This window comes from Amblyraja radiata, chromosome 32 (assembly GCF_010909765.2).
Source record: "Amblyraja radiata isolate CabotCenter1 chromosome 32, sAmbRad1.1.pri, whole genome shotgun sequence".
NCBI classification, from domain to species: Eukaryota; Metazoa; Chordata; class Chondrichthyes; order Rajiformes; family Rajidae; genus Amblyraja; species Amblyraja radiata.
The window spans coordinates 26474466-26498196 of record NC_045987.1 but is presented as its reverse complement, the minus strand read 5'-3'; the positions used below and the strand labels follow the sequence as shown (position 1 = coordinate 26498196).

General features: G+C 42.8%; 1 protein-coding gene across 6 annotated transcripts in view; it reads left to right on the top strand.

The window, feature by feature from the left end:
• The window catches only part of LOC116990966 (DAB2 interacting protein), a 649973-nt gene that overhangs the window by 578985 nt on the left and 47257 nt on the right, over nt 1-23731 (top strand). For 5 of the 6 annotated variants that reach the window (XM_033049168.1, XM_033049171.1, XM_033049170.1 and 2 more), the window contains 5 exons: nt 207-351; nt 5462-5698; nt 12910-13111; nt 17103-17284; nt 20259-21135. In XM_033049168.1, coding sequence (XP_032905059.1) covers nt 207-351; nt 5462-5698; nt 12910-13111; nt 17103-17284; nt 20259-21135 — 1643 coding nt within the window. The remainder of the gene's footprint in view (nt 1-206; nt 352-5461; nt 5699-12909; nt 13112-17102; nt 17285-20258; nt 21136-23731) is intronic. The other variant, XM_033049169.1, reaches the window with a different exon arrangement.

The window sequence follows — 23731 nt, the reverse complement described above, 5'->3', positions numbered from 1 at the left end:
CAGCATTTCTGTTTCTTACCATTTCAGCTGTAGATTATAATGTCTTCTACTCAACTGGGTTAAACTAAATCACAAATGCATGTTGGGCTTAAACATGCCATGCAATGAATGATTATGGAATGGCTTGATCAAGCAGAATTTTAAAATATTTATATTTCTAATGTGTGATTTAAGTGTGAAGTGTGATGAGTTATTCTTTTTGACAGGGGAGTTCATCAAGGCTCTCTATGAATCAGATGAAAATTGTGAGGTGGACCCAAACAAATGCTCATCAGGAGACCTCTCTGAGCATCAGAGCAACCTGAAAATGTGCTGTGAGCTGGCGTTTTGCAAGATCATTAACTCTTACTGGTTAGTAATCACATTGCACTTCAGTGGAGATCATCTTGTCTGTGTTCCTTTTTACCATCCGCTAGAGGTTATTAGCTAGTTCTTTAAACATCTTCAGAAAATGAATGGTAAATCAGTCAAGGTCGTAGAAAAGAATTATGTACAAAATGCTGGACATTTTCAACTTGTTCTGCACCTTTTAAGGAGTAGGGAATAGTTAATGTTCCAGGTCCATGGATTTTGCTCAGAAATAGAAATCCGTGTTATACTGTTATATCTGTAACGTTCCCAATGCTTTCAGCTGGCAATTATACAATTTTTCGTTTTGATTTCCATTCCTTTTTAACTTGCGTTAAGCAACAGCTGTGCATTTAGACTGAAAGGCATCATATGTTGATTACCAGGCCTATTTTCATTTACAAACATCAATTAATTAGTTTAATCTTTGTTTTGCTTGGAAATGGTTTTCAATTTGCATAATCAGCAATCATAGGAATTAAATAAAATATTAGTTTATACCCGTGCAGTATCCTTGCTTTCATTTTTAAGTACTTTAGTCACAGTAGGAAAGTTGCAAGAGGACATTGAAGATTCAATCCACATCAGGAGAAAGTCCTGAAACTCCAGCGTCAATATCTCATCCATAAATCATGTTGAAATTATTAAACCAATAATTAATTAGTAATTGTTAATTCCTGAAGAAATAAATGTGTATCACTTCTATCTTTCAGTTTATTGTTTTTGTTTACATTTATTATTGTCAGGTATCCTGAAGTACAGTGAAAAGCTTTGTTTGCAGATCTGATATACCATGCATATAGTGCCCTCCATAATCATTTATTTATTTGCCTCTGTACTCCATAATTTCAGATTTGTAATAGAAAAAATCACATGTGGTTAAAGTGCACATTGTCAGATTTTAATGAAGGCCATGTTTATACATTTTAGTTTCACCATGTAGAAATTACAGCTGTGTTTATACATAGTCCCCCCATTTCAGGGCACCATAATGTTTGGGACACATGGCTTCACGGGTTTGTAATTGCTCAGGTGTATTTAATTGCCTCCTTAATGCAGGTATAAGAGAGCTCTCAGCACCCTGGGACTATGTATTAACACAGCTGTAATTTCTACATGGTGAAACCAAAATGTAAAAGAAATGGCCTTTATTAAAATCTGATAATGTGCACTTTAACCACATGTGATTTTTTTCTATTACAAATCTCAAATTGTGGAGTACAGAGGCAAATAAATAAATGATGGGTCTTTGTCCCAAACATTATGGAGGGCACTGTGAGTGGGCATGTAAGTGGATATAGGAAAGGTTTAGAGAGAGATGAGCCAAACACGGGTAGGTGGCACTAGAGTAGATGCGGCATCTTAGTCGGTATGGGCAAGTTGGGCCGAAAGGCCTCTTTCCGTGCTGTATGACTAAATACAATCAAGTAAAACTCAAGTACAATAGATGGAGCAAAGAGGAAGATACAGAGTGCAGAATATAGTTCTCAGTATTGTAGCGCCTTAGTATTGTTCCATAGACAAAGTCCAATGAACGCAATGGGGGAGAGGTGAATCAGACAGAACTCTAAGCTATGGAAGGACCGTTCAGAAGCCTGATAACAGAGGGGAAGAAACTGTTCCTGAGTCTGGTGGTGCTTTCAAGCTTCTGTACCTTCTGCCGGATGCGAGCAATGAGAAGGAGGAATGACTGGATGGGACAAGTATTTGATTAAGTTGTAATAAAAAAGGAACTGCAGAAGTTAGTTTGCACCAAAGATAGACACAAAATGCTGGTGTAAATCAGTGGGTCAGGCAGCATCTCAAAAATTCGACAGGCGATGTTTTGGGTTGGAACCCTTATAAGGTTATAAATAATAAGAGCAGAATTAGGCCAATCGGCCCATTAAGTCTACTCTGCCATGCAATCTATGCTGATCTATCGCTCCCTCCTAACCCCATTCTCCTGCCTTCTCCTCATAACCCCTGACACCCTTCTTCAGACTGATTGTAGTAGGGAGATTTGATTGCAGTGGGGAGATTACGTTGGCTGCATTTCCGATGCAGCATGAAGTATAGATGGGGTCAGTGGTTAAAACAAGAGACAAATTTGAATCACAGTGTTTGAATCACGGTATTCTAACCAGGAAAATCAGAAAGGGTCAATTAAAACAATTGTTTCACTTAATTCACTGAACCACTTATCTGCCAGTTTGTACAGTGTTGTTTGTGACTTTGCAGCTTTCATGCTTTGTTAAAACTTGGTTGCCTATTGATGTGACACATTGTAGAAACACACTGAAACACAGTGGGAGCCTACTTCACATTTAAAGCAGTTTCCATCTATTATTTTTGTGTGAAAAGGATACTGGGCAGATGCATTGAATGGTGGATTTGATTTTTTTTAAATGTACCTGTTGGAACAGCTTGCTGATTCCATTATTCAGTAAAAGTTCCCTGAGGATGCCTTCCCTGAGGTAGTTTTTTTCCCCCCTTTTTGGTCCTCTGCAAGAGGTGTTTAACACAATTGTCATCCTATTTTAACATAGAGCAGCACAGTAGCAGGCCCGTTGGCCCACAATGTCTGTATGATTCAACTCTAATCAACCGACCCTTTGAAAGATCCCTACGTCAGATGTAGATTTACTCTGAACCAGGTACCCATAATCTATTTTCTCCAGTTCCTGTCTCATCCTGGTGTAAGTAGTCTTCCCCCCAATTCAGCACTTCCCCCAATTTCATATAATCATAACTATATGATCTATAACTATATCATCGTAACTATCATATAATTGAGGGAATTAAGATCACTTAATGCTGCCCCCCAAAACTTAAACCACCTAGCCAGACTCATTCTCCAGTATAAGGTGTTGTCTAGCCCCATTCCTAGCTGAACCATTGTGTATTGTTTTAATTTGCCCCATCTAATCCCCAGGCACTAAGGGATTTCCAATCAATATTGGGGGTAAATAACACCCACTATAGTAACCCATGCAACAACAATTGTCAAGGGAGATTTTAATCTACACATTGATTGGACAAACCAAGCCAGCAAGGAAAATCACAGGAGAAAAATCGTGGTGTCCATTAGGATCGCTTCTTAGAGCAATAGATTATGGAACCTACCCAGGAACAGGCTATTTTAGATTTGGTCATGAGGAAGAATGAAGAAATATCTCTTTGTTAAAGATCCTCCTCTGAAAGTAGTAAACACAATCTGATAGAACTCCACAAGCAAAAGACAGACACAAAAAGCTGGAGTAACTAAGTGGCTCAGACAGCATCTCTGGAGAAAAGGAAAAGGTGATGTTTTGGGTCAAGACCCTTCTTCAGACTCAAAAACCTTCTTCAGGCTTAAACCAGCATCTGCAGTTCCTTCCTACACAAACTCCACAAGCAGATTGAGGGTGAACACCGCAGGGCCAAAACCACTGTCTTTAACTTGAGTGTAATTGTGATGATATGAAGGTGGAGTTGTCTGAGGTGGCTGGGAAAATGAGCTAAATGACAGCGGATGGGTTCTGCTCTTTTTTGTGTGTCGCTCTCAAGCTCCAGACGCTAGGATGTAGGGCTGGCTGGTGAAGAGCAAATGGTTGTCCTTGCAGTTGTAAATTTCTCTGCTGCTTTACACAGATTTAAAATGACCACGTAAACCACCAAACTGTGAAAGCTGTAAATCTGAAACAAATCGTGCAAGAATCTCTCACTAGGCAGCATCTATATTGAGAACATAATTCATGTCCAAACCTGTTTGTCAAGAGCATTTCATGCCTTTCAGTTATAAATGTTGGTTCAGTTATAAATGTTGGTCATCTGCACTTTGACATAGTTTGAATGCATATATTAAAATATAGGATTGTGTTGGATTACTGAACCTGCACTAAACATCATGTATTTTAACTTTTCATTATCATTAAGAAACTGCTGATACATATTTTTCTGAATAATTCATTCCAAAAATCAATGGGTAGTAAATTAATCTGACTGTTTTGCATTCATAATCTTACATTGCATAAATATGATAAATTATTGTATTTTGACTGTATAGCATTATGGTTTAGCAGCTTAAATTATAAATTAGAAGTTTAGTCAAATCATATTATATGGTTAAGCAACATTGGCTATTTTTTATGTCACAATCGAATTCGATTTGAAATCAATTCAAAGACCATCGAATTGCATTAATACTGGCACTAGAGGTTGACCATTGAAGGCAACTATATTTGCTGAGAAGCTTGGTTGTTGAATGTTGTGCTTTTTAACTGGCTACCATTACGAAAGTAGATTTGTCATTGCTGGAACCCAATGCTTCTACTGATACCAAGATCTACGGTTAAATATTTACATGGAAGGCTGTGTGTTCTACACAGGGCAGTATACATCGCATCAGATACAAATATTTTATCTTTACTTGCAATTGCTACGAAATGCACATTTCTAACATAAAAGATTTATCAATCATCCAATTTTATTGAGCTCTAAAATAATCCTTCAAGTTAATTCGAACACTTAAAATATTCCTAATCTTAAAATTCATGGAATGATATATGGCTCATTTTTTTAAAATATGCAGTTACAATTTTTGTTAATTGTAAATTTGGCAAATAATTACCTATTAAAAATAATCGTGTAACTGCACCATTGTCATTTTCTGTTTCACCAATTTTGCCGTCAAGCAAAATCTAACATATATAATCATAATTAGAATGGTTTTCTTCCTTTATTTCAATGATATGAGAATAAAACCTATTATGATTATTGTATCTGGAATGATAATTCCATAATTATTCTATGCAAAAACAGATCCCTGCCGTTCGTGAAAGAAATAGCAAATTCCAGATAATCTTGTTCAGAAATGGAGCTAATTCTATAGGATTCCACTAGCTTTTCATATTATGACAAAATGATTGATGCTTATGAAAGTTAGTTATCATAAGCCCCATATAAGAACAGTTTCTGTATACATTTCATATTCATTATTGTAACCTTTGCATTCATTTGCAACTGCAGAAGGATTTTAGTAATTAAAAATAATGTTGAAATAGCATGACTGTCCTAACTTTAAAGACCTTGCTAACACGAGACATGGAGAGCAATAATTTCATTTCACTCCAACAAATTGATTATTCAACAGCGTATTTCCACGAGAACTGAAGGAAGTGTTTGCATCGTGGAGACAGGAGTGTAGCAGCCGAGGGCGACCTGACATCAGTGAGAGACTAATCAGTGCTTCCCTCTTCCTGCGCTTCCTCTGCCCTGCCATCATGTCCCCTTCTCTCTTCAACCTCCTACAGGAATATCCAGATGACCGCACAGCAAGAACACTGACTCTAATTGCCAAGGTTACCCAGAACCTAGCAAATTTTGCCAAGTAAGTGTCTTTTTATTGGCTTCAATGTGAAGCTTGTGGATTGTGACACAGTCGTTGGGTTAAAATTCTTCAGATGTCTGGAAAAGCAAACCAATGTGCGCACGCACACACACACGCGCGCACACACACACACGCTCGCGCACACACACACACGCGCGCACACCCACACATGCATACACACGCGCGCACACACACACGGACGCATACACGCACGCACACACACACACACACACACAAACATGCACGCACACGCACGCACACATATGTGCATGCATATATGAACATGTGCACTGTCATGGTAAGCCAGACATAAACATTCTTTATCTGATATGCCTGTGTACCCACAGTGCTCTAAAGTCAAACACTTGCTGAATTTACCCTGTTATCTTGGATCTTCGACCTTAGATCAGTCGCCACTTACAATAAAGCTCTAATAACCTGGCCTAGCAGATCTACCAGACTGTTATATCTATTAATACTCCAGCATTTTTAAATCATTTTTTTATATGTTACATATAATACATTTTTTCAGTGACCCAGGTGAGTTTTAAGAGAGTTTGGGAACTAGAGCCCAGTGAGTAGAAAGGTTGCACAACAGATGACCTAGATACTGAACCATTGGTGTTTCTGGACAGTAGATTATAGGGGGTTTTCAGTATGCTATAACTACTTATTTGGAGGTCAGAGGGACGGATCAAAGTGCAGCTTTTGGAAAATTCTGATTCTGCACTAGGAATATAGTCCTGTGGGTTTAAACACATTCTACTGCAGATAGGTTTAACCTTGGAGTTGTATCCATGGGAAATTTGCTGCGTTATAATAATAATAATAATGGATGGGATTTATATAGCGCCTTTCTAATACTCAAGGCGCTTTACATCGCATTATTCATTCACTCCTCAGTCACACTCGGTGGTGGTAAGCTACTTCTGTAGCCACAGCTGCCCTGGGGCAGACTGACGGAAGCGTGGCTGCCAATCTCCGACCACCACCAATCACTCACACACAGGAGGGTGAAGTGTCTTGCCCAAGGACACAACGACAGTATGCACTCCAAGCGGGATTCGAACCGGCTACCTTCCGGTTGCCAGCCGAACACTTAGCCCATTGTGCCATCTGCCCTTTGGTAAGAACAAAAAAATTATAGCATTGGTTTTTCAGAGTTAGGGATTGCAAATAATAACCCATAGCAGGAGTGAGCCATGGAATTAAAGGGCCTGTCCCGCTTAGGCTATTTTTAGGCGACTGTCATAGCCGTAGCAGGTCGCTGACAAACCGGCGACTGGACCCTCCTTCGACATAAAATTTGAAATAGAATCATTACTTTAACAACAAAAAAAAACGAAGTCAGCACCGGCGACAAGCTACGTCACCTGGCGACAACTTACGTTAACCTGGCGACAACTACGACAGCACCTCCGTTTGGAGAAGTCATTGGCGTCAAAACCACTGTCGCCGACTGTCTCCGAAAATATTTCAACAGGTTGAAAATCCAGCAGCGACCAGAAAGACGCTACGACTCTTTGGGTGACTGAGGAGACGACTCACAACCATACAGGCGACACCCCGGCGACCATGTGGCGACAGTCGCTTAAAAAATAGCCTAAATGGGACAAGCCCTTAAATCTGCTCCACCATTCCACAGGACCATGGCTGTTATCCTGGCCTCAGCTCCACTTTATTACCTGTACCCCATAATCTATGACACCCCTATAGACCAAAAAATCTCAGTCTTAAATATGTACAATGATTTAGATCCCAACACTTTCTTTCCAATTTTTATTTGGAATGGTGCATGTCTAATGGCCCTTAAACATTTTAATACCATTGAAAAGTCAACCACATTGATTGGACTTGAGTTACTCCTCTGATGACAGATTTCCTACCTTGAAAATGTTCAAATATATATTTATATATATATATATATCCTAGACTAAGTGGGACACGTTAGGTCCAGCATCACACGGGAGGGCTGGTCCCCTAACGCAATATTCCACCTCTCCACCAATTCCAATATTGGTGGCCAGTGGGGGTGGGGGTGGGGCTTTCTGGAGCGCTAGTTTGGTTATTGTGGGCTGAAGGGACTGGTTTCCAGAGGAGATTGTGGGCCGAATGGATTCTTGGGTTGGCGGCACAGTCACTCAAGCCTGTTGTGCTGGCAGCTCACTCACTCACGGCTGGTGGGCTAGCAGTTGACTCACGGCTATTCCTTGAAATTCCAGTTCAAGCAGGGTGCAAGGCCACCAAATTCAAGTGCAGTTTCATACCATTTCAAGCAGGGTGCAAGGCGACTTAAGACAGCGAGTCGTGACCTTCCCCTCCTCCATCTTGCAGAGACTGAGCCAGGCCCACACTTCTGGGTTTTATAGTCCCTCCCACCAGAAGGGGCATGGCCTTCATAGCATGATTGACAGGAGAGCAAATCTCAAACATTTTTGAACACTAATAACTCTTTTATTTTTCATCGATGGGAAAAATCCTGGGCACCTGATGAGCAGAGGGGGACTCAGAGTAAGATGGCCAAAAATCACAGCCGCATGTGGTGGCGTTTTTTCTAAAATCAATATTAAGCGCAAACAGGAAGTAGTCAAGATTAGACTGTTAATTATTTTGAAGGCAAGGCAACTTTAATTAGGCAAGGCAACTTTAGCATTTCCAAACCATGGGCAACACAGCTTTAGCATTTCCAAACCAAAGGCAATACAGCTTTAGCATTTCCAAACCAAAGGCAACACAGCTTTAGCATTTACAAACCAAAGGCAACACAGCTTTAGCATTTACAAACCAACGGCAACACAGCTGTAGCATTTACAAACTATATTTTCAAACCACATTAAGGGCACTGACAGGTCAGTAAAACCACTCACAGTTTAGTAGACATGTGTGCAGTGCTATTCACAGCTCAGACTGAGAGACGTGACCCTCTCTCTCCCCCATCTTGCAGAGACTGACTGAGGCACTCAACACTTCCGGGTTTTATAGTCCATCTGGAAGGGGCTTGGCCTTCAGGAGAGAGAATCTCAACATTTTTTAAACACTAATAACTCTTTTATCTTTCATCGATGGGAAAAATCCTCTTGTCCTGCACAGCGGAGGGGGACTGAGTAAGATGGCCAAAAATCACAGCCGTCATAAACCCATCATAAATCGAAAATATCATAATACATTTAATACACCGAAGTGACCATCACCAGAGTGTTCAGGGTTGGACCGCCAGGCGCTTGTGGACTGCCAGGCACTTCAGAACAACAGGAAGTGGTCAAGATCAGACTTTTAGTAATATAAATATATGACTTTTTTTGTTTTAAAATTCTACAACATTAAGTTTACATTCCACAGCTCCCGTGGTGAGATTTTAACCATCTGGCTTTATTATTAGTCCAAGTCTCTGATTACTCGGCTGGTAATTTAACCATTCTATCATCTCCTCCACGCTATTTGCAGCAGCGAATCCCAATAATTCATGACCCCCGAGTACATCAAAGACTGCATCAGGGCTGCCTCCTGCCTGCTTGCAGAACACGGTCACTTCACTACTAACTTCCACACTGCCACCCTATATGTACCAGTGAACAACATCATTCAATATCAGCAAATTCAGTACATAGCCCAAAGTATTCACTGAAATGTTTTAATCCAAATGAAAATATTTGCACTGAATCTAAACAACTCACCTGGACCATCTCTGACACCTCTCTCCCCTTTCTCAATCTCTCTGTCCCATCGCAGGGGACAGACTATCGACTGACGTCTATTCTAAACCTACTGACTCCCACAGTTATCTGGACTGCATGTCCTTCCACCCTGCCTCTTGCAAGTACACTCTTCCCTACTCTCAATTCTTCCATCTTCACTGCATCTGCTCCCAAGATGAAATTTTCCATTCTTGGACATCCAAGATGTCCTCTTTTTTTAGTAAACGTGGTTTCCCTCCTTCTGTCATAGACGGAACCCTCACCCTCACTCTTTTATGTCCTGTAGTTCTGCACTTGTTCCCCCTCTTCCCAGACAGAACAAGGACAGAATTCCCCTGGTCCTCACCCTTCACACCACCAGCCTCCACATCCAACGCATCATACTCCAACATTGTCAATCTTCCCATCCCCACCCCTTCCCACCTTCAGCAGAGATCACTCCCTCCACAACTCCTTTGTTTGCTCATCCCTTCCCAACCAAACCACCTCCTCACTAGGTACTTTCCCCTGCAACCGCAGGAGATGTAACTCCTGTCCCTATACCTTCTAGCTCACCTCTCTCCAGGGACCCCAGCAGTTTTTCCAGGTGAGACTGGTTCACATGCACCTCCTCTAACCTCATCTACTGTATTTGATGTTCCTGATGTGGCCTCCTGTAAATTGGTGAGATCAATCTTAGATTCAACAACCATTTCACTGAACTCCTGCATTTGGTTCACCATGGCCAACTGGATCTCCTGGTTGCTAATCATTTTAACTCCGTATCTCACACTGACCTTTCTGTCCTGGGCTGCCTTCATTGCCAGAGTGAGACCACACACAAACTGGAGGAACAGCACCTCCCCCCTTTCTCCCACACAACCCTGCCTCCCCCCCCCCCCCCCCCTTCCCCTTTGCCCCATCTGGACTCCTACTATTTCTCCCCGCCACTCTGCACCCCTGCAATTTCCTCACTCTGGCTTTACAATCTGCAACTCTTCAAACCTGTCTCACAGCTGGGGTTGCCAACTGTCCCGTATTAGCCAGGACATCCCACAATTGGTTTGTCCCATGCGGGACCGCCCTTGTCCCATATTTGACTGCTACTACCAGGTGCTCCTCAATTTATGATGGGGTTACGTTCTGAAAAATCCATCATAAATAGAAAATATAAGTGAAAAATGCATTTAATACAACAAAGCGACCATCACCAGAGTGTTCAGGGTTGGACTGCCAGCCGCTTGTGGGTTTTCATTCTCCTGGTTAGTTTCCCCCCTCCTCTTCAGTCCTCTGCCTCTGGGAGTGTTTTTAATTTCCATGTTTTAATTATGAAATCTCTTTGGCGTCTCTCAATCGTCCACCCCATCCCCACTCCCACCACCTCCCCTGTTGGATCGGAGCGCTCACCAATTCCCTGAGCACCGACGACCCTTAAATCTCCAGAGTGCTGGACCCCGCAGGAGCAAATACATGGCGAATTGTCACAGCAGGTAGCAGCTCTGTGATTCCATCTACCGGCTCATTAGATCTGTTGTCGTTCGATGTCCATCGCGTCACCTGCAAGATTGCTCACAAGTCCATCCCTCGTTATTTCCTCGCACTTCCTCACCCGGGATGAAGTGAACATGGTTCACTTCATCCCGGGTGAGCCCCATAACCACACCGCGGCGGCACAACACCTTTTGTCCCTTATTTGGGAGTGAGAAGGTTGGCAACCCTACTCACACCTTCCTTTCTGATCTCTGGCCTTTGTTCCCACCACCTGCTCACTTCCACCCCCCCCCCCCCCCCCCCCCCCCCCCACCCCACTTGACCATGTCAACCTATTATTACCGGCCCTCCCCCCAATATGTTCAGTCTGAAGATGGGTCTCGACCCAAAACATCAACCATCCATGTTTTCCAGGGATGTTGCCTGACTCACTGAGTTACTCCAGCACTTTGTGTCCTCCTGTTCTAAGTGTCTCTTGCACTGTATGTACCAGTGAACAACATCATTTCAATATCAGCAAATTCAGTGCATGGCTCAAAATATTCCGTATTCTAAATATTTTCATGTTTTAATCAAAATGAAAATATTTTCAATGAATCTAAACAATGTATGGATACCATTAATAAAACCAAAACATAAAATGTAAATTAAAAAAAGCTGCAGATGCTGGAAATTTGAAATAAAATAATTGGTATTAATCAGCAGGTTAGGAACAAGGCAGTGAACATTTTAATTCAAAGACCCTTCATTAGAACTGGGAAAGAGAGAAATGTTATAACCATATAATCATATAATAACCATATAATAATTACAGCACGGAAACAGGCCATCTCGGCCCTACAAGTCCGTGCCGAACAACTTTTTTCCCTTAGTCCCACCTGCCTGCACTCATACCATAACCCTCCATTCCCTTCTCATCCATATGCCTATCCAATTTATTTTTAAATGATACCAACGAACCTGCCTCCACCACTTCCACTGGAAGCTCATTCCACACCGCTACCACTCTCTGAGTAAAGAAGTTCCCCCTCATGTTACCCCTAAACTTCTGTCCCTTAATTCTGAAGTCATGTCCTCTTGTTTGAATCTTCCCTTTTCTCAAAGGGAAAAGCTGATCCACATCAACTCTGTCTATCCCTCTCATCATTTTAAAGACCTCTATCATGTCCCGCCTTAACCTTCTGCGCTCCAGAGAATAAAGACCTAATTTATTCAACCTTTCTCTGTAACTTAGTTGTTGAAACCCAGGCAACATTCTAGTAAATCTCCTCTGTACTCTCTATTTTGTTGACATCCTTCCTATAATAGGTTGACATGGGCAACATATAAGCAACAATTTAAATGTTGCTTTTAAATTGCCACTTAAAACCAATATTTTTCTTTTCTCAGTTCTAATGAAGGGTGAAAGGTTGACTATCTGTTTCCTGATCTACTATTTCCAGCATCTGTCCATTTCAGAGGGAAACAATGACCCTTAATGAGACCATCAAAGCATTGTTCTGGTCTGTAAATGTGGAATCTGCTGAGACTTGGAACAGTTTATTTGTTTGATAATGGTTATTGATAATCCATGATGCTTTTATCCTGATGGAAAATAACTCGGGTGTGTCTCAATGATCTTTGAAGCGTTATCTCATGCTCTCTGCTGTAATCTTATCGTTAGTTAGAACTAGTCTTTTGAAGTCTTCCCACATCATTTGCAAAAATCCAGACTAAACTATTAGTTTCTATCAGTTCCAGATTAAAATGGTCACAGTTGGAAAGGATTTTTGTGGACTTAAAGAAGCATTGGATAGAAAATAGAAACCTGCACATGTATTTAGTTACCAGCTGTTTATTAAGCACTTCTAATTTAAGGTCTAAATTAAACATTTGGTTCGATTCAGGATCTGAAGTTTATAAATGAGTTTGGTAAAATAAACTTCCGTAAAGCAAATTGAGTACCAAATCTCTGGATTTTGAATTGAATGTAACATCATGTATGCCATTGATGTTGAGATTTACTGAATAATAATTACAATTTTGACGTTGATGTTTTAAAAACAGGTTTGGTAGCAAAGAGGAATATATGTCTTTCATGAATCAGTTCCTTGAGCATGAATGGACCAACATGCAACGATTCCTGCTGGAAATCTCCAACCCAGAAACCATTTCAAATGCAGCAGGATTTGAAGGCTACATTGACCTGGGCCGTGAACTCTCCACTCTACATTCGCTGCTCTGGGAAGTGGTTTCGCAGATGGAACAGGTGTACTTTCATACCAATATTTAAATCCCATAGTTGTTTTCTCTTGATCAGTTCAAAAATAACAAAGCACCTGAGATTGGAGAGGGGTGGAATGGTGGTGTAGCGGTAGACTAGATGTCTCGCAGCGCCAGAGACACTGATTTGATCTTGACCAAGGGTGCTGTCTGTACGGAGTTTGTACGTTCTCCCCGTGATCTGCGAGGGCTTTCTCCAGATGCTCCGGTTTCCTCCCATACTCAAAAGTTTGAAGGTTAATTGGCTTTGGTAAAATGGTAAATTGTCCCCAGTGTGTAGGATAGTGTTAGTGTGCGGGGATCGCTGGTCGGTGCGGATTCGGTGGGCCGAAGGGGCTGTTTCTGCGCTGTATCTCTAAACTAAACTAAACCTAAGATTGGTATAGTATTTAGTCCTAACCTTTAATTTGGTCTGTGTTCTTTTATATGGCACGAGACTAAATGGGACCCGTTGGGTCCCAGTCACACGGGAGGCCTGGTCCCCCCCAACGCAACCCATTCCCCAACGCAATATTCCAACACTCACCCATAGATCAGAGCGTGGTGTAGGGGTAGGGGGGTGAGCGGTGGAGGGTGTTGTGGGTGTGGGGGAGGGGGTGTGGGGGTGGGGAGGGGGGGAAAGGGGGGTGCGGGGGGGGGGGGAGGGGGTGGTGGGGAGGGGAGGTGTGGCGGAAAGAGGGTGATGGGGAGGGGGGGTGTGGGGGAGGGGGCGTGGGGGAAGAGGGGTTGGTGGAAGGGGCGGTAAGGGGTGTGGGGGTAGGCGGGGTTGTGGGGCAAGGGGGGGTGGGGGAGGGAGGTGTAGGGGGGGGTGGTGAAAGGGGGTTGGTGGAATGGGGGTAGGGAGTGTGTGGGAGAAGGGTCGGTGTGGGAGAAGGGGGGGTTTGGGTAGGGGGGGGTCGCAGCAGACGCATCTCGCACTCTGTTCACCCCGCACCTTCAGCTTTCGGCCTCACGCAGTAGCTCCAGTCGAACTCCGACTTCACTCAGAGGCTTCCAGTTCAACTTCACAGCTCCCGGCTCCTCGTGTTGGTCGCTGCTCTCTGCCCGCACGCTGCTCACGGACTCAGCCCCGCCTCCGGAGATTTATTCTCCGCGGGTGCCGGAAGGGGCGTTACCTTCATGGTGACAGACAGGCGAGAAGACCAATCTGCTGATCTCACGATTTTTTAAACCTTCATAACTTTTCTAATATTTCACCGATCAGAACAAAACTTGGTGCGCTTAGAGCATAAGGTAGCAAAAAAATCCTAGCGATATAGGTTTTGTTTTTGCGCCAATTAAAAAAAAAACGCAAACCGAAGAGGACAAGGTGAGAGTTTTAGTAATAGTATAGATTAGATACATGCTCTCTGGCATGTTTTTGCTTAAGCAATTAAAGTTACAGATTATCTCATATTCATATTGATAGCTTATACGTTGAACTAAAATGACACAAAATGTTGGTGTAACTCAGCATCTCTGGAGAATATGGACAGCTGACGTTTCAGGGCAGGACCCTTCACCCATTGCAGTAAGGGGGAAAAAGCTGGAAGAGAGGTAGAGATGGGACAAAAGGTAGTTGGTTAGTTATCAAAAATTGGTGAATTTGATGTTGATACCATTGGATTGCAAGTGGATATCAGTTGGCTGTTCCTTCAGTTTGAGCATGTTCTCACTCTGGCAATGGAGGTGGCCCAGGCAGAAAGGTCAGTGTGGGAATTGGAAGTTAAAGAGGGAGCTAAAATGGTTAGCAGCCTGAAGATCCAGCAGGCCTTGGCGGACCAAGTCAAAGTATTCGGTGAAATGGTTGTGGAGTCTATGCTTCTTCTCGTCAATGTAAAGAAGGCCACGTTGTGAAAACCAAATGAAGAAGGTCGCAACTGGAAGATTCATCAGGCCTTGACACACTGAGTACAAGTATTGGGCAAAACGATCACATTGTCTACGCGTGGTCACGCTGATGTAAATGAGGCCACGTCAGAGCTACCTGAGCTTTGAGCTATTTGGTTGTTTCTTTGCACTTCTGTGAAGTGTTTTGGGACGTTTCTACCACATTATAGGCATTATCAATTAAATATGTTATACACTGCTTGATCTCACAGTATATTTGAGGCAGGGTGTTAGAGTAAATGCTGTCTGGGAATAAAATGGTATGTGGAGATGGTGCTTCAGTGAATCAGTCTGCGTAGATATTTTATCATTTTATGGTTATAATCACGTAAGTAGAAAACAGTGGGGAAACAAAACTGGAATTGGTCACAAGCTGAGAGTTGTAATCCACAACTGAGGTGTGATAATACCACTGTCAACAAGAGGGTGTAATTATACTTCAATGGTGTACTGGCAATTTTCACAACCAGTGGTAACGGAAATTTATACAACTGGCAAGAAGCGACCAAGGATTAATTATTTTTTCATGTAGTGTTTAAAACATTAATATATAATAGATTTAATCTAGTTGTTGGATGTTGCATTCAGACCAAATCTGTCACAGAACGCACAGGTGCTGGAGTAACTCACCAGGTCAGGCAGCATCTCCAGAGGACATGGAAGGCAATGTTTCAAGTCAAGACCCTTCTTCAGAAAACTGAAGAAGGGTCTTGACCCAAAATATCACATATCCATGTCCTCCATAGATGCTGCATGATTTACACAGTTGGCGCAGCACTTTGATTCCAGCATCTGCAGTTCCTTGTGTCTGAAAAATCTGTCCCAATCTGAGCTGCTAATAAAATGTTGTTGCTGTGAAGTGGCCTAAATTGTTCATGGTTTAACTAAGCCACTGCAGTTCATTTGAGAAGAACTGACAGTCTGTAAGAAGATGGTGGCTCAGCACTTCAACTCCCCCTCCCATTCCCAATCCGACCTCTCTGTCCTGGGTCTCCTCCATTGCCAGAGTGAGCAACAGCGGAAATTGGAGGAACAGCACCTCATATTCCGTCTGGGGACCTTGCGTCCTTATGGCATTAACATTGAATTCTCCCAATTTGACTAGCCCTTGCTGTCTCCTCCCCTTCCTTAACCCTCTAGCTGTCTCCTCCCACCCTCCCATCCGCCCGCCCTCGGGCTCCTCCCCCCCCTCCCCTTTTCCCTCGTTCTTTCCCCCCCCCCCCCCCCCCATCAGTCTGAAGAAGGGTTTCGGCCCGAAACGTCGCCTATTTCCTTCGCTCCATAGATGCTGCTGCACCCGCTGAGTTTCCCCAGCAATTTTGTGTACCAGTCTGTAAGAAATGATGCTTGTTAGATTAACACAATGTATGAAGAATGAGCTAGCAAAGAATGAGCTGTCACTGTGAAGTTGCTTCACGGCAATCATTACTTTACTCTTCAATCTAGTCCTAAATTGAAAGAGGCCACTCCTGGAGCTGGAGGCTTTGTTAAACTTTTAATATATAACTGAAGTTATGGTTTATACAGGCATGGGTGAGAATTCAACTTGTACATTTTGGGAAGGTTGTAAAGTGACACTAGAGTTCTCAATTTGTGGGACTAAAGACTACATTACTTTCTGCTCAAATCGTTCACACTTATGTCAATCAATATGGAGAAGGTCTAAACCCAAAATGTCAGGGAGAAGGGGAACGAGAGATATAGATGGTATTTAGAAGAAATGAAGGGAAGACATGCAAAAAGCACCGATAATCAAGGAAATGTGGAGCCCACAATGGTCCATTGTTGGTTGTGGGATAGATGACGAGTAAACAGAGGAACTCCACAGGATGACAATAAAACTAGTATGATGACTAGTGTGGGGGAGGGACAGAGCGAGGAGATGCAAGGGTTACCGAAGTATCATCTATATCTCTCGTTCCCCTTTCACCTGGCACCCAGTCTGAAGAAGGGTCTCAACCCGAGACATCACCTATTCATTTTCTCCAGAGATGCTGCCTGACCCGCTGAGTTACTCCAGCATTTTGTGTCTTATCTTCGGTTTAAACCAGCATCTACAATTCCTCCCTACATACTAAATAACTTATTTGTATTTGTCTGTTCTTCAGGCAACTGCAGCAAAGCTCGGCCCCTTGCCCCGCATCTTAAGAGACATCAATACAGTGCTGACCAATCCAGGAGCTGTACCTGTGGCATCAGCCTCCGAACCGAGTACCTCCACGCCGAATCCCGCGAACAGCAGCCTATCGTCAGGGCTGCAGAAGATGGTGATCGATAATGATCTTAGTGGGTGAGTCAAAACATTATCACAAGTTGTTATAGCTGTCGTTTTATCCGCTTCATGTCCAGGTGAATAAATCCTATTGAAGTTAACCTGAGCAGTTCCATCACCTAAACTAAATCACAGAACAAAGTGTAGATTGGAATCAAACAATGTGATTAACATTAATAACAACATTTGAATTTGCTTTCCATAAATTGCTATCTCTGGGAAAATGGAAGGATACTGTTTTAAAAACTGTACCCAGACTGTACAGTGGCGTATTATTTCCTAATGACTCCTCATATTTTAAAACATCATAAGATTTATGTCCCGTAGACTTTTAAAAGTTCAACCTTTTATGATCAAGTCTGTCACATGCACTGTAGGCAGGCAGGTAAAGTCTATAAAAAACAGCATTAAATACATTTTATTGCTTTATAAATGTATATTTGACACAATCTTAAGAAGTATTAGCTAATAATAAATACATTAAAGTATTCAACAGATCTGTGAGTGTTTGAATAAAGAACAGGCTAGTTAATATTTCAGATGCAGGCTTAGATTTTAACCTGCCTTTTATGTGCAATTATTCACCTGCTGAGTATTCACAGCAATCTTTGTCACTTCAGGTTTTCTTTCATTCATCTATAACTCTGCCTACCACTTCTAATTTAATCAACGTAAGATCTATTTATTATCTGCACTCTCCTGACAAACCAAACTTATCACTTAATTAAATGGGGCATAAAAGCCTTCAATCATCAGAAATGTAACAAATGAATGTCTTTGACAAGAACTAACGCACTTCAAATCTGTGCAGCTGTAAACAAAATTCTCAAAAGGCAGGAGCAATGTGAAAAAAAGAGAAATGTAGAGAAACCAGAAGATATATTTCATAATCCCATTATTTAGTAAGCAACATCTGTTCATTTACTGCTAGAGCTATGCTTGACATTTGGCCATTGTTAGTATTGGAATAAATGGTTGAGAATATATATAAATTTTAACTCGACCACTAAATTAGAGAATATACAACATTTTTTTTAATCGTTTGCAAATTTCTAACAGCATGGAATTATGGTTCGCCCATGAAATATTTTCTGCTTACTTTCCAAACATTTTATAACTGTGGAGTACAAACGTCTAGAAATCTTTCAGAGGCAGTAGTGTGTACTATTAAAATTCTAAATTGGTCTGCACGGATTATGGAGACAAATCCACTGAAAAACGTATAGATTTATGGAGTTCATATGATAGTGCAATTGAGATGGAACACTGATGATGGACTAGTTAGTTTGTTTTACTTTTGCAATAACTATTTCCAAATATTACTGTGTGGTGCTGGCTGAGTAGAGGGCGGTCACGGTGGCGCAGCGGTAGAGTTGCTGCCTTACAGCGAATGCAGCGCCGGAGACCCGGGTTCGATCCCCGACTACGGTTGCTGTCTGTACGGAGTTTGTACGTTCTCCCCGTGACCTGCGTGGGTTTTCTCCAAGATCTTCGGTTTCCTCCCACACTCCAAAGACATACAGGTGTGTAGGTTAATTGGCTTGGTGTATGTAAAATTGTCCATAGTGTGTGTAGGATAGTGTTAATGTGCGGGGATCACTGGTCGGCGTGGGCTGAAGGGCCTGTTTCCGCACTGTATCTCTAAAACTGAAATTTAAAAACTAAAACTAAAGGATAGGGCAAGCATTTGTGGGCATTGCGATATTTCACCTGGATTTACTGATTTTGTTAAAATTAGGTTTTGTATCTTTATGTATTTATTCTGTTAATTCAATATATTTGCAGTGTTGAGCAGGGACTAACAACAATTTGAAAGTACTATATATTTCAAATGTTTCACCAATTAATTAAAAACAGATCAGCAAATAGAATGTTACTTATTAATCCTTTCAGGACAACTTTTAGCTATTTATCCAATTAAGCTGATGGGTTAAACTATAAATGTCTGATCTCCTCCCTTGCTCCAAGAAGGGTTCTCAGGGTTATCTAGCCCATGACAGGCCAAGAATGTGAGGGTTGGTGTATGAGTGGCCCCTGTTCACCAGAGGTAAGGGTGAGGTTTGATCAGGATGGCTACACCTATGGAGGTACATGGTCAGGATTGGATGCAGTACTTCTGGTTGATTAACCTTGTAGATGGATACTCACCAGTCCTGACTGTATGTCAGATGCCAGCGTATGATTACTCCCCGTGGCATTCTACAACAAACTGATGTGGAGCACAGGGCAAGACACTTGGCCAAAGGAATTTAAGAAGGAACTGCAGATGCTGGAAAATCGAAGGTAGACAAAAGTGCTGGAGAAACTCAGCGGGTGCAGCAGCATCTATGGAACGAAGGAAATAGGCAACGTTTCGGGCTTTCAGCGTTTCTAGACTTTTGTCTAGCCAAAGGAATTATTGTGGCCACAATTGAATTGCCAATTGGGGGACACGGTGGCACAATTGCTGCCTTACAGCTCCAGAGACCCGGGTTCGATCCTGACTACGGGTGCTGTCTGTACGGAGTTTGTACGTTCGCCCCGTGACCTGTGTGGGGTTTCTCCGGGATCCCCGGTTTCGGCCCACACTCCAAGTTTAGTAGGTTAATTGGCTTGGTTTAATTGGAAATTGTAGTCAATTAGTCAAGTAACGTCGTCAATTGCAGAGAACGACTGATGTTGTAGGTTTCCTGACAGTCATCTGTTCACATGCTTTTGGAACTAGTTATTTGTATGATGACTAAAATTTAATCTGCTTTTTGGTATAATGTTAAAGAGATAAATCCAATGAAAATGCTTAGTGTTTTAGAGTTTATATAGTAATGCATTTGAGAGAAAATCATCGTTATCTGTTTGTTTATTTGCTTCACTGTTTAGGGAATCTTAAAAATGTTCATTTTTTAAAAACTGATTAGGCAATGTAGATTAGATGATTAAAATAATTAAAGTCAATCATGTTGATGAATTATTTGGTGAGACTCTGGAATTTCTATCTGATTTCTTCCCCTTTCAGTTTATTAGACTGTACAAGGTTACCTTCTCCTACCCCAGAAAACAAGGACTTGTTTTTTGTCACAAGGTCCTCTGCTGTCCAGCCATCTCCAGCTCGCAGCTCCAGCTATTCTGAGGCCAATGAACCTGATCAACAAATTCCAAATGGCAATAAGAGTGTCTCAATGGTTGACTTGCAAGACAATCGCAGTTTGGAGAGTACAACAAACATTCCCCCTCCGGGTGATTACCTCAACGACAGCCAGGGATCGAGTGGGCAGATCCAGACAACGTGGCAGACGAGAGCACTGCAGAACGTAGCTCCGGGTGGTCCCGGCCCTGTGCACATAGGCCGAAAGCCTGGACAAAGCGCTGGCACCCCCAACGCTGACGGTGCACCGGGAAGACCTCAGTTCTTGGCACCATTATCTTTCCAAAACCCAGTGTACCAGATGGCAGCAGGAATACCAGTCTCACCTCGTGGGGTAGCCGACTCGGGATCGGAGTGTCACAGTTCCATTAGCTCACATAGTAACAACGAGGATCTGGCCGCCAACAAGCCGCCGTTCCACGTCCACACGGGCACGGAGGACTTTGCCAGGCGCACCGGAGAATTCACACGAAGGCAGCTTTCCCTGACCGAGAAAATACCGCTGCCGTCAGTGCCCCGGCAGAACAGTGCTGGCCCACAGAGGCGAATAGATCAGCCCCCACCCGCTGCACGAGGTAGGACGCCGCCCGCCTTATTGTACAACACCGCTCAGTATCCCAGGCCTTCCAGCGGAGGTGTGATGCAGTCGGCGTCAGAGTGGCCAAGCACGGGCACCAAGCTCCGACAGCAGTCGTCCTCCTCCAAAGGAGACAGTCCGGAAACAAAGCAACGTACAATGCACAAGCAGGTGAGTTCCTCTCTCCATCATTGACGCACTACACAACTCCACACCTTTCACTGCTCCAATACAAAATGAAGAAGGCATAGTTTTTGAGAGAGTACAGAAATTAAATTTGAATTATTAGCCTTGGAGTTATTAAGGGATGTCAAAAGATGTTGTGTGAATATTTTGGGAGAATGTTGGGAAAGGAATATAAACAATAAACTGTGATGTTGAACACAAATGCACTAAAGGAATTATTCTGGCCACAATTGAAGCCACAACATCTGTAATCTCCAAAAATAGATGCAAAATGCTGGAGTAACTCAGCAGGACAGGCAGCATCTCAATAGAGAATGAATGGATGATGTTTCGGGTTGAGATCCTTCTTCAGACCCGAAACGTTACCCATTCCTTCTCTCCAAAGAGGAAGAAAGATTCCAAGGGGAGTAAGGGGCGACCGTGGCTGACAAAGGATGTGAGGGACAGTATAAAAATAAAAGAGAAGAAATATAACGTAGCAAAGATGAGTGGGAAGCCAGAGGATTGAGAAACTTTTAAAGAGCAAAAGAAGATAACTAAAAAGGCAATACGGGGAGAAAAGATGAGGTACGAAGGTAAGCTAGCCAAAATATAAAGGAAGATAGTAAATGCTACTTTAGGTATGTGAAGAGGAAAAAAATTGTCAAGACCTAAGTTGGACCCTTGAAGACTGAAAAAGATGAATTTATTATGGGGAACAAGGAAATGGCTGATGAGTTGAACAGGTACTTTGGATCCGTCTTCACTAAGGAGGACACAAACTATCTTCCTGATGTACTAGTGGCCAGAGGATCTGGAGTGACGGAGGAACTGAAGAAAATCCACATTATGCAGGAAATGGTGTTGGGTAGACTGATGGAACTGAAAGCTGATAAATCCCCAGGGCCTGATGGTCTGCATCCCAGGGTACTTAAGGAAGTGGCCCTAGAAATCGTGGACGCATTGGTGATCATTTTCCAATGTTCTATAGACTCAGGATCAGTTCCTGTGGATTGGTGGGTAGCTAATGATATTCGACTTTTAAAGAAAGGCGGGAGAGAGAAAACAGGGAATTATAGACCAGTTAGCCTGACATCGGTGGTGGGGAAGATGCTGGAGTCAATTATAATAGATGAAATAGCGGCACATTTGGATAGCAGTAGCAGGATCGGTCTGAGTCAGCATTGATTTACGAAGGGGAAATCATGCTTGACTAATCTTCTGGAACTAGGAAAATGAACAAGGGAGAGCCAGTGGATGTAGTGTACCTGGACTTTCAGAAAGCATTTGAAAAGGTCCCACGCAGGCGATAAGTGGGCAAAATTAGAGCACATGGTATTGGGGGTAGGGTCCTGACATGGATAGAAAATTGGTTGGCAGACAGGAAACAAAGAGTAGGGATAAACGGGTCCCTTTCAGAATGGCAGGCAGCGACTCGTGTGGTACCGCAAGGCTTGGTGCTGGGACGCAGCTATTTACATTACACATTAATGATTTAGATGAAGGGTTTAAGAGTAACCTTAGCAAATTTGCAGATGACACAAAGCTGGGTGGCAGTGTGAACTGTGAGGAGAATGCCTTGAGGATGCAGGGTGACTTGAACAGGTTGGGGGAGTGGGCAGATGTAGGTTAATGTGGATAAATGGGAGGTTATTTACTTTGGTAGCAAAAACAATAAGGCAGATTATTATCTGAATGGTGTCACGTTGGGAAAAGGGGAAGTACAACGAGATCTGGGGGTCCTTGTTCATCAGTCACTGAAAGTAAGCATGAAGGTGCAGCAGGCAGTGAAGAAAGCGAATGGCATGTTAGCCTTCATAACAAGAGGAGTTGAGCATAGGAGCAAGGAGGTCCTTCTGCAGTTGTACAGAGCCTTAGTGAGACCACACCTGGAGTATTGTGTGCAGTTTTGGTCTCCAGATTTGGGGAAGGACATTCTTGCTATTGAGGGAGTGCAGCGTAGGTTCACAAGGTTAATTCCCGGGATAGCGGGACTGTCATATATTGATAGAATAGAGCGGCTGGGCTTGTATACTCTGAAATTTAGAAGGATGGGCTGGGCTGGGCTTGTATACTCTGGAATTTAGAAGGATGAGAGGGAATCTGGGGTGATCTTCACGTGGTCCGCCCTGTTTCGACGAATGCAATCAACCTGGCGTGCACAATCAAGTAAGATCAAATAGAACAAGTTGTCCTGCAACTTTAGGCTGTGAACGCCATACGCAAGAAGAAGAAGAAGAAGAGGGGATCTTATTGAAACATATAAGATTATTAAGGGTTTGGGCACGCTAGAGGCAGGAAACATGTTCCCGATGTTCGGGGAGTCCAGAACCAGGGGCCACAGTTTAAGAATAAGGGATAAGCCATTTGGAACGGAGATGAGGAAAAAAATTTTCACACAGAGAGTTGTGAATCTGTGGAATTCTCTGCCTCAGAAGGCAGTGGAGGCCAATTCTCTGTATGCTTTCAAGAGAGAGTTAGATGGAGCTCTTAAAGATAGTGGAGTCAAGAATTTGGGCAGGAACGGGGTACTGATTGGGGATGATCAGCCATGATCACATTGAATGGCGGTGCTGGCTCGAAGGGCCAAATGGCCTACTCC